At 37.9% G+C, this 12,276-nt stretch overlaps 1 protein-coding gene across 1 annotated transcript in view; it reads left to right on the forward strand.

The window, feature by feature from the left end:
* The first annotated feature begins 2,006 nt into the window (after nucleotides 1–2,006).
* Nucleotides 2,007–12,276, forward strand: part of IGSF3 (immunoglobulin superfamily member 3) — a 110,101-nt gene continuing 99,831 nt past the window's right edge. The window contains exons 1-2 of the mRNA XM_083361901.1: nucleotides 2,007–2,123; nucleotides 3,010–3,747. Coding sequence (XP_083218027.1) covers nucleotides 3,675–3,747 — 73 coding nt within the window. The 5' untranslated portion in view covers nucleotides 2,007–2,123; nucleotides 3,010–3,674. The remainder of the gene's footprint in view (nucleotides 2,124–3,009; nucleotides 3,748–12,276) is intronic.

Here is a 12,276-nt window from a genome sequence, read left to right on the forward strand (position 1 = left end):
AAAAGAGCCAAGGTTGCCTACCCCTGGTCTAGGGAAAGTGAGCCGAGAATGGACAAAAATAAATTTCATTTCACTTAAACAGAATACAATACAATTTAGATCGTTCTATATATATTTATGGATCTTTATCACATTAAAAAGTAAAGTTTGGCAACAAAATTTGGGCAGATTGGCAGGCTATACCAAGGGTTTAGTGAGGTGGGGGCTGCATTACAAAGAATCAAACAAACATATTACTACCTAGCCTAGCACAATATATAAATCCAGCCCATAAATGAAGGCAACGAAGTTCACTGTTAATTTCCCTTTCATGTCATCTGTTTCAACTTGTCTTTTGTAAGCTGAATCATGAAGCTTGGGAATAGATGAGTAATGGAGGGTGCAAGCTGTTTTTCTTAGAAATATTGAGAAAATCCCAATTTTGTGCATTTCTACACAGCCCATCCCTTCTCTACGTAGGTTCAACATTATTTAGTCAGGTTATAAAGTCTATAAGTGAGCAAAGGTCAGAAGGAGAAGAAAAAGACTAGTGCCAAATTGCTAAGTCAAAGTAAGATATGTTTTATTTGCATCATGGAGCAGTGATTTTCTTTCCCCCCTCCTCCCAATCTATAAAGTACAGTCTCTCCTACAGCATTAAACTAAAATGAATCAAAACACATTTGGTTAAAAAAAAACGTGCGCGGTATGCTTAGTGGATTAAAGCACAACATTAAGTCTGTTCATTAATAACACGCAGAATTGCCCATTTTTACTTCCTTGCAAATTGCCTTGCAAGCAGAAACAGAGAAGGAAGCTTCTGCCGTTTTCCGGGTCCTGCTGCAACATGTTTATATATATATATACCGTCACCTTTGCAACATGCAACAATGCATTGAAAATATATTGTATTGCTTTTAAAGCGTAAAGACGAAACAAACGCCTCTGGCAAACGTTATCCGTCTCTTTCTTCTTTCAAGTGTTTAAAACTGCATACTTAAAGAGTTTTCCACGTTGGCTACATCTTCTGCAAACTTTGGATATTACGGTTTTAAGCTTCAATCTATTCTAGACCGAAGCAGCCGATTGGGTTTGCTCCGACATCGCAGCTGCATTAATTATATACAGGCATTGCATTTTGTTTGCTCTCAGACGCACGGAAACATTTGCGCCAAGCGCTGAGCGTTTGCTCTCTAAAACTTGTGGCATTGTAAACACAAGTCGGTTTTCAGTGCCACCCTTCGATAAATTCCCGATTGAGTAACGATTCATAAACATCCAGCAGCCCAACGCTTTAGGCTGATCTAACTCTGCGGACGCGCAGCAAGGCTTAGCTTTTGCAGGATCGCAACGATTTAAAGTCCAGGGGTCTTCAAACTTGGCCCTTTTAGGACTTGTGGACTTCAACTCCCAGAATTCCTCAGCCAGCTTCGCTGGCTGAGGAATTCTGGGAGTTGAAGTCCACAAGTCCTAAAAGGGCCAAGTTTGAAGACCCCTGATTTTTAAACGATTCAAAGGGAGCCCGCACCAGCCCCGTTTTGACTTTCTTCGCCGCCTCGTCGGCAAAGAGGGCCGGCATTGCAAAAGAAGCCGGCTCCACACAGCTCGAACGGCATAGTCCCCAAACTTCTCTTTAGCGGCCCGTCCGAAAAGGCCTTCTTCCCCGCTCCCTCCTTTCTCCGGTCGGCAAGTTTTTCTTACTTCGCCGGAGGAAACGGCGAAGGCGAAAGGTACCAAGGGAAAAAAGGTGGTCTTGATGGGTTTGGGGTTTTTAACGTTTCGTCGTTTATGAAAATCGGGCCGTTGTATTGAATATCTTTTTAATTTGTAGATATTGTATTTTATTGCATACGCCGCCCTGTACGCCGCCCTGAGTCCTTCGGGAGAAGGGCGGTATAAAAATTAAATTAAAATTAAAATTAAAGAAAGGCGAGGGAGAAACGGGAGGCGGGCGCCGGGGGAAAAAAAGGGCAGCAACAGGGAGGTAACTGAGGAGGCGGAGCTTCCAAGCCGGGAGGAAACGCTCTGCACCCCCTTGCAGCAGCGTTGAGTAGAGAATGAAGCCGGAGCGGAGACGCCGAGGAGGAGGAGAAGGCGGCGGCGGCGGCGGCGGCGGGCTGAGGGGAGGAACCCAGAGCGGACAGGTTAGTTGAAGTAGCGCCAAGCGCGGAGCGAAAAAGGCGGCACGGCGGCAGCCGCCGCCGCCGCCGGCCAAGTCTTGGCTGGCCGCTGCGAGGGGCGAAAAGCAAAAAAAAAAAAAAAAAAAAAAAAAGCAGGGCACGTGGGGAAGGGAGTCGGCGGGGAGAGCGAACAATCGGGTTTCTCGGGATAAGTGGCGAAGCTTTAGCCCGGACGACGCGTGTTTGGGTTCCCGCCCGCCCCCTTGGTGCGGTCTTCTGGATGCGCGGACCCTTCGACTGCGCTGGGGGGCTTCGGAGGGCAACCCCGCGGGCTTCGCAATCTGCCGGACTCCCGGCAGATGTCATCTCGGGGCAGTTCACTGCGTCTTGTTTGCTCCTCTGGCGTTGTTTTTTTTTTTCCCCGGCTTGGTCCCAGACTCCCACCTCCGCCCCTGCTCTTGCCGACCAGCCGTTCTTGCAGAGGGTGCCCTGTTAAAAACCCTTCTCTCCAGTTTGAGGAAAATGGGAGGCGGCTCTCTTGAGTAAGAGGTTGAAACAATAGCGGGCTGGTCTTTCCTCGTTATGCTGATGCTCTTGGGGTGGAGGAGAGAGAGAGAGAGAGAGAGAGAGAGAGAGAGAGAGAGAGAGAGAGAGAGAGGGAGGGAGGGAGGGAGGGAGAGAGGGAGGGAGGGAGGGAGAGAGAGAGAGAGAGAGAGAGAGAGAGAGAGAGAGCGCCGTCGCTCTGCTGAGCTCCGTTTCTCCAGTTGCCTCGACCGTCCCTTTCAAATCTCTGCATTCGCGGCCCCGAAGGAGGAAAATCCACAGCAAGAGTTCCGTTTTATTCTTTTCCTCTGCTCTATAAGTTTTCATCTCTCTTTCCACCACCACCACCCCCCTCTTCCTTTCTTAGGAAGAAGCAGATGTCAACTCTTGGCACCTAAGAAAGGCATCCAGACTGAAGACAACCAGCTGCTGAAGTGGCATCTTTGGGTGGCTTATTTGCGGAAAAGATCTTTCCGAGGAAAAGATCTTTCCGAGCTTTAGTTATCGGACCTTGCTGTGCCTCTCCCCGGAAGGAAAATTGCCAAGACTCCAATTCCTGTATGCAAGGATTGATCCTCTGGGGACTTCCCAAAAAATGTCAAAAGAACTTGCTTAATCCGTCTAGTTTTTATCAAGCACCGCCTGAGTTGAGAGGCTACTCTGTCTTGTAAAGTGGAATAGACGAAACGCATTTTGTGCACTTTTCTTGTTTCCAGGAGGACAGATCAAGAAAGGGAGGTGCATGCCAAAAGGTGCTGTAGAGGGGAAAAATAAAAACTAGGTGCTGCAAAACGTAATGTGTCAGGATTTAGAAAGGCAAAGGAGTCTTTTTTTTTTTTGGAACAAAGATTTAGCCTCTGAAGACAGTTCTGCATCTTCCACTGAGCCTGGACTTCACTGATTTTTCCTCCTTTTTAGTCCTGTTTCCTGTCTTTCTACCATATCAGAATATTTGTCTTTGGAAATATAAACCAGTTGGTATTTTTGACAGCAGAAGATAAAAGAATAAGGAAGAGTGCTAGTGGGAAAGTGATGCCTTTTCATCTTCTCTTTGCTACAAAGATGAGGTACCTTCTGCTGGAGCTGACATCTCTCATGCTTCTGGGTAAGAAACTGCTTATCTCTGTCAAAAATCTGGCAGGTTTTGACTTATCATTAGGGTTTTTTTCCCCCAACTGTGTTTTCTTATGTGATTGAACAATTTTCTATTATTGGGATGATGCTGGAATAAGAGGAAGAAAAGGAACTTATTTAACACAATGGATTTAATGAGATTATAGCTGGTACAGTGTTCTGTAACTCTTTCTGGGCAAGGATATAAAGTTTGGTGAGGGTATTGAAAGCAGTGTCTTGGCCTTTTCTGCTGTGCCTCAAACAGATTTCTGTCTGGCTTTTGAATCTGGGTACCACCTTATGTTTGAAAACAATTATAGAAATGAAACACAAGACATGAGATTGTTGAAGCTAGATTTTTTTTGGATCATGCTAATGTGGCTTGTCAGTATATTTTTTTCAGTGAGAACAACTTAAGTATCTTGCAAAATAGTAAAACCCAATATTAGCTATGGCATAAAGACTGCTGGACAAGATGCTAGATGTACGAAATGTATGCCAGAAATGTATATTATGATATATATTTAATCTTTAAAGTGCTAAAAATCTTATTCAAAGGAAAGTTCTGCTAATTTCTGTAATGTTTACTTCCAGGTAAAAGTGTGTAGCATTGCAGCCTTTGTTTCTGAAGAAAAAAAAAGCTACGCTTTACTTTTTGCAAAAAGGTAGAGATCTGGCTAAATTAAAACTAGGAGAATGTTATGTGAATACTCAGTACTGCAGTCTCTGCCTGCCATCAAGTGATTTGTAGTGTTGTTGTCAAGTGTTTTAAGGAACTGCATATCTTGAAAATGGACAAAGTGATAGTTCATGTAGTTCTATAAAGTATCAGAATTTTTATGGCCAAGAGATAGACTTGCCCTTATATTTACTTTATGGAGGCAGTATAAGTGGTGGGAAAAAAAATTACACCCACATTTTCCAAAGTTCATGTACATAGTGTTCCAACTAGATACAAGTGGTTTGTTGAATAAAAATGGATATAGCAAAATGCAGATAATGAAAGTCCCACCAATAAAGCATTGAAAAATTCCTTCTGAATAAATCTAGTAACTACTGTGCAGTTGGTGAACTTGTTTTAAGAAATTGTTTTATGAGTAGTGATTTGTTTCCTAAACTGCTCAACCCAATTTATTACATACTGGGTATAAGTGACTAAAGATGATGATAGGTACAAATTCTGACACACGCACAGTAACATCACAATGCAAATCCTACCCTCCTAGACTTGTACAGTGTTACAGGGTTTGCATCATGATGTTGCAATGTACATCTCATCATATGTCCTTCCTTGTCTAGTATTATAGATGCCTATGTGAGCTGGTAAACTCTTGTGGGAATATGTCTGTTGAGACTCTTAATCATCTAGGTCATGGTTGTCCCAAAGGCGTTTTTTCAAAAGGCAACTAGACTTTCTTGGTTTTTTCCTTGAAAATGTTTTGCTTCTCATCCAAGAAGCCTCTTTGGTTCTGCGTGGTAGGGAATTTTAATCTTGTGGAAATAATTGCATTATTATTGCTATATTGCTATAAAAATGAATAATATTCAACAAATGTTCTGCTTGAGCCACAATCTTTAGGCTTATTTTTATTAAAGAGTAAAACAGTCTTACATTCCAGTGCTGTAATGTTTTCCTAAAGTTGTAGCCTGCAGACAAGTCTATTGTATTCTGAAAAATGACATGAATAAATCAGAGTTGTTTATTAAACAAATACAGTAAGTTTGAACATTAAATCTTTCTGGTTTAAGAACAGTATTATCATAACCAATGCAGTCTAATGGCAGATACTTGTTCTGTCCTTAACGCTGGTGTTACAGCAAAACAGTAGAGGGCTCTGTATTACTAAAGACCTTCCTAGCTTTTCAAATGATCAGAAAATTCAGGGTTCTGGCAATGGCTTTAAAACAAAAGACAAATATAAATTAGTTTCAACTTTGTCAGTCTTTTAAGCATCTTTTAAGAGAACTGTAGTTCAGTTTAAATTAACTGTCCCTCTTGAATAGCAAATTGCATGGCTACATTAAAGTACGTTGGTAAATCTTAGTTCCTTCAACTTGATAAAAAAAATGATGGTGATCTATATAGGGCAGATATAGGAAATAATCTCTGTGAAGGGTATCTAATTCTTCAGACATCTTCAGTCAGCATATTAACACTGATGACATAATTTATAAAAGGATTTCATGTGGTCTGAAGGACTTGCTGTGTTCATGTCCCCAGAAAACTTGAAGAGTTGGGATGAATTTGATTTGCTTTCTTAAAGAGAGAAGATGGCATAATATGAAATCAAAACTTTAACTTGTTCTGTGGCTTGAATATTCTAATGATTCAGAAAGATGACTTTGTCCAGAGTGTTAATTCCATCTCATAGAATTTAGAAAAATGGCCATAAAAACAATTATAATATTTGCTTATGTTTTCGTAAGCCTCTCTAAATTGGAAGTGAAATTGTGAGTTCTGAAAGCAATGAAAGATGATGGTGTAATTATGGGGAAATTGCAGCTCTTCCCTCTTGTTCCCCATAGTGCAGTGGATTGAAAAGTCTCATCTGGCATGTGGGTGTTTTACAGAGGATACTGCTGATTTTCTTTTGCTGGCACAGCAGTGCTTCAATTCCAAGGCTTTAAGAAAGTGGCACTTCATCATACTGAGTATATAATGGGGAGAAATGGGGTATAATATTATAAATAATCCTTGCATAGTAATGACACTCTTTAATGTCTCTGTCAGGCACCACTAGGCCTACATGTGTTTCTAAGATTGACTTCTTCCCATAACAGAGAGAGTGATACTAATACATGTGGAGTAATATATAGAAAATAAAGCACAATAAGCTTAAAGTTAGAGGATTCATTTTCTTCTTGGATTATGAGTAGTTTTTGCATTTCCTGAGGCTCCCACCAGTGGCTAACACTATATTTATAAAATATAGCGTAAACTGTGGGGATTCTCTGAATTTATATGCATAATCTTTCTATCCGTTTCTCACAGAACTGTGTCAATAGCTGCTTCACTGACCCTTAATAAATAGTGCCAATTTATAGGACCTGGAATATGGAGAGTTTGATTAAAAACTTATATTGGTCAGATCATTGTCTCCTCACAATTGGTAACTCTGCAAAAATGCAGAACCCATAATAAATCTTATATTTTTTCCAATTTTGGCAAATAGATATGGGAGGAGAACTCAAAAATATTTTTTAGAAGAGATAGCAGAACCCTTAGCCAGAGTTTCTATATATACTCAGAAATATCCAACATGCACATACACAACAATTTCTGTTTCTGGGAAACTTATATTGAGTTTTCATTATTTTTAGGAAACAACTTGTAACTGGGTACTGCACCATTAAATTGTTGCAAATGTCCAACAGCTTCATTGAAGAGGCCTTGAAATCACTGTAAAAAGAGTTTTAAGGTTGACAAGTGTTCATGAGGTTTCAGCATGCCTACCACAGTTGAAACTGTCTATTAGATGTTTATGAGATTATTGTTACTTGGTTCTCCATTAAGTATAAGAATAGCTTTCACAGGCAATTTCAGATCTTATGTCTGAATTCTTGCTGTTTTCCGTGATAATATGTAGGTTGAATAAAGTCTTGAGAAAAGCCTATTTGTACTTATGTGCAGAAAAGTAGTGATTTGAACTTTTTAGAAAATAGAAATACTATTCTGTCTGAAAAGATGATGATCAGAAATAAGAATGTTTCAGGACAGAGGTTTCAGAAGATGTATTCTGTTGACTGCCACTGCATATTTGTATAAATTATATAAAAAAAACGTCCTGGAAAGGAAAGGTGACAAACCTAAAAGTAATTTAATGCATTCTGACATAATCTCTGTGGCACAAGGCACACTCAAGGTATTACCAAAAATTAAGGTTGCAAATTTATTTTCCTCTTTCTTATGTAAGATTTCTACATTTTCTGGGAGGAGCATAAATTTCCCAGACACAAATGCTGTATCATGATTGACCTGCTTCTTGTCACCAAAACTATATATGGCCCCAAGGCATTACCTAGCCTGAATTGCAACAGTATGACTGGTTTTCTTCTCTAAATTGCTAAAAGCCCTTTGTAATAATCTGGGTGTGTGTTTTGACTCTTATCTTTGCACTGGTATCTTGCTCCCTTTGTGCTTCAATGCCTTTGTTCTTTCTAGGTAAGAGTAAAAGTTTATCAGATATAGGGAAGAAGAACAAATGTTTCTTAAGGCAAAACTGAGGTTGATGTTCCTCTGAAAAGTATTGGAAGTTTAAAGAATATTTATTTTTTCATGATATTGCTGAATATATCTATTGTTTCTTTTGGCCATTTTTTTGTCAAAATATTCAGCTCTTAAGATTACAAGCCTAGTGAATGAAGTTGAAAAGATTCTCAAAATGTTGTTTGTCTGAAACATATTCAAGGATACTGCTGTAAAATTAATATTAAAATATGCAAATCAGAGTTCTAAAAGAAATTAGGCATCTCATTCCTTTACTCATTCAGCTTTTATGTACATATGAAGAGACAAAATACAAAATTAAGTTAAGCCATAGGTTTACATATGCTTTGTTTCTTGCATTCTGTTCCTGCAGCTTTGGATGTGGACATGGATGCAAGTAAAACATTTATACAGAAGCTTAATTAATTCCACAGTAGGATTAAAGGGTAGTACTGGATGATTGATGCTATAATCTATAGCAGATCTGTAACCTGTTGAATTTTGGTGCTCATCAGTTCTATCCCGCATTAGCAGTCTTGAAGAATGGTGAAAGCTGCAGTCCAACAAAATTTGGAGGGCTATATTTAGAGAAATCCATTCTGATCTAAAGAAAAGTAATGCAAATGCTGGGGATTCTATACTCATTTTCCTTATAAAGAAAAGTGCTGTTAATCATCAAAACACTGCATAAAGAATTTAGGATAAAAAATAATCTGAGAAATAGAAAAACTAGCTAGCAAAGCATGTGAGAAAAGAGAAAGCCAAGTGTGGTGGACCATCAGTCTCGGCTGAAAAACACTTGAGAGCCATCTTGATCGCCTGCATGCCTTTCAGTTAAGAATAAGCTGTTGCTGTACTTGTTTCTGTGAGCAGGAGAGAGTAACAAGAAGTTAAATGTATGTATGTATGTGATCAATCATGTATTTATATGAATATAATCAAATTAGTTTGGATTGAAACAATGATAGGATAGTATGGGGCTATGAAGTACTATAATATAACATAATGTAATATACTCTTTTGTAGCTTCTTTTCGCTGAACAGTGAAGTGCTAGAATATTGTTTCAGCATATACTGTTCATAATATCTGTTAAGTCCTAAGATCTTTTTACTCTTGTTTACATCCTACAAAAGCTAGTATTAAATATTGCAAATACATTACCAATATTTTGTGAGGAGACCTACTGTCAGCTGGACTGACCCTTAGGAAAACATCTTGCCTGAACCGGATTGGTTACCCTGGGAAGAGCAATGAGATTTGAAAAGAAGTTTCATGGTTCTATAAGTTTACCACTTAAATTATTTCCTAACTAGTCTGAATATTTTGTACTAAGCTTTGCTTAATATATTACATAATATGAATAGGTTGCTTAATTTCATATTGAAACAATCTAAGCTGGAATAGGAGTTATATAATATTGAAGAACAGGTCAAATATTCATAATCTACAATCCGTGCTTGAAGACATTGAGTCCCCAGATCTGCAAGCTGTAGCCTATAAACACACTTGCCATTACTGAAAATACTGCTTACAGATTATTGTTCCCAGGACAAATAATGCAGTTGTCCCAGAAACAAGAGACATAATAGTTCGGAAAAGCTATTGGCATACTTTTCCTCTGTGAATTACCTAAATCCTTTCAGACAAGCAGCTAGTCTATGTGCCCACTACTACTGTATCTTGCAGCACAAGTCCCGTGAATTCCCAGAATCAATTATGCTATAACAATTATTGCTCTACCAAAATCTTTATGGAAAATTTTGAACTCATCTCAGTTGATGTGGTTTAAACATGTGAGACCCGTGCTGCATCTTTGATCAACTTTAAAAGAGATGGGTGGTATTTAAATAAATATTACAAAATAATGTTATTGTCCACCAAGTGATAAAGGATGAATTTACATCGAAAATGAAGTGGTGCTTTATAAAAACAACTTTAAATGTACAGAAAAAAAATGAATCAATGTTCAATATTTTTCAATGAAGCTTGTTGCCATATGGATTTTCTATATGGATGTAGGGTAATCTTCACCCTATGTGGGTGGATCCTGTATTTCAATTTGCTATAGCTGCAAGATTGCTTTAAGGGAAATCTTGATAATATTACAGAAGTAATGGATTATTGACCTAGAAAAATATAATTTTAAAAAACTAACAAGAGGATACAAAGTGTTCCAGATAGTGCTGGTGACATCCACAAACTGTGTATGAAATAAGATTTGGCTTTTCAAATGATGTGGCATTTACATCATTTGTAACTGTCTGGCTAATGAAACCTCCTCTATTTGTAAAAGAAAGAAACAATTCATGTAATTTGGATAAATTAAATGAAACTTAATATACATTAAATTAAGATAGCTAGTTTGCTCTGATATTTAAGTCACCAGGCTAGAAACCAGGAGACTGTAAGTTTTAGTCCCACCTTAGGCATGAAAGTTGGCTGGGTAACTTTGAGTCAGTCTCTCTCTCTCTGTCTCTCAGCCCAACCTATCTCACAGAGTGGTTGTGGAGAAAATTGGAAGAAGGAGTATTAGCTATGTTCACTGCCTTGAATTTTTTATAAAAATAATAAAGGTGGGATAAAAATTAATTTAATTTTTAAAAAATGCTAGGAAGAAAAAGAACATTAAACTGTAATGTCACAGAAATAAGAAAAGTATGAAAAAGTGTACAGTATGAAAAAGGAAAGAGATACTTGGTACGATGTACCTTTTATTATTTTAACAATAACAATAAAAATGACAATACTGTACAGTAGCAGTCCCCCATCTTTCTGGCTTGGCGGACCAGTGGGAGGGCAGAGCAAGGGCCTGCCAACTTACACAAGTGGAGTTGTGCGCACATGCTGTTCGAACGGGGTGCGCCCTGATAGCGACCTGCAGCCCGGTGGTTGGGGGACCCTTGGTGTATAGTACAATATTAAAACAGACATAAAATTATTTTGGAGTCTCCTGGTTATATTTTTATGTAAGTAAGGTTAGTTCAATACAGATTATGCTACCTACAAACCCCTTTTTATGTATATTGAAAGCATCTTTTAATATTAAAATGTGTTTAAAAAATATTCTATAAATATTTTACTTCTGTATAAAGTGATTGATATATATATATATATCTATATCTATCTATCTACCTATCTATCTGTCTATGTTTCAATGGAAAATATGAATATATTTCTAGCAAGCTAGATTTTTTTTGGTTTGTTCTTTTTAACAGTAATGGATTGTTAGGCTGTGAGACATTGTCTAATACTGGGCACATAAATGCATTAGCGGTTATTTTTTCATGAATTGATATTGACATTCTCAGAGTGCTTCTTTTTCTTGTTTCTATATAATAGTTGATGTTTTTTAACAACTTCAAGCATTTTATGTTTGAATACTTTTTAATTTTTTTTTAAAAAAAGAAAATAGTTTGAATGCAAATACAATTCCATTACAAAAGGCCTGTCCCTTTCCAGTCTTCTAAGTGTTTGCATCTTTTGCCACTGTTATCGGAAATTCAAGTGGAACTTATTGGCATATAAATGGTGTACGTGTGAATAAATAATACCAAAGTATAATGCTTGTTTTATTTACCTCATAAACAAAATATATTTATTATATGACACAGGAATGTGAAAAAGTAATTGTGTCCCTAGCACCTCATTAAACTTCTTGGGCTAATCTGGAACAGCCCTGTATAAATCTCAAAAACTTTGGCTCTCTTTATCACAGTAAATTTTTCACTAAGCAGATTCTAGAAACATATGATCTGCTCAGAAGAAAAGATCTAAGGACCTTAAAATGTCATTCATCCCAATTAGTCTGAAAAGGGTCATGAAACCACTTCATAACTCTTGGTCTCCACTGATCCCCAGTCAGAGACATAATTTTCATATGGAGAAGATTGGGAATAGTAACAGCCATCACCTGGAACCACTCCAGGAATACAGGAAAAAACATCTCCAAGTAATTGTTAAGATTGAAGAAGAAAATCGTTCTTCTGAAAGAATGGTTTATGGACAGTTGAGTCAGAACTAGAACTTTTTGGTATTTAAGGGTATATAATGGGGGATGCTTTGTGGGGGAATGATTTGCTCAGTAGCTCACTGAATGCTGCCTTGTATCAGAATTTTATAAGAGAATAGACACTCTTTACTCCTATTTTCATAGGTAGACTGAGTTTCAGATAATTGGCTTGAACAAATATACTATGGCTTGCAATGTACCTTTCTGTCAAGGGGAAAGGCACTGACATATTTAGGCTTAAAATTATCACATTTCCATGGATATATAGTATAGTATTAATTCATAAACTAATGGTAGGTAGTAG

The sequence above is a fragment of the Vipera ursinii genome (genome assembly GCF_947247035.1).
Source record: "Vipera ursinii genome assembly, chromosome: 4".
Classification (NCBI taxonomy): Eukaryota; Metazoa; Chordata; class Lepidosauria; order Squamata; family Viperidae; genus Vipera; species Vipera ursinii.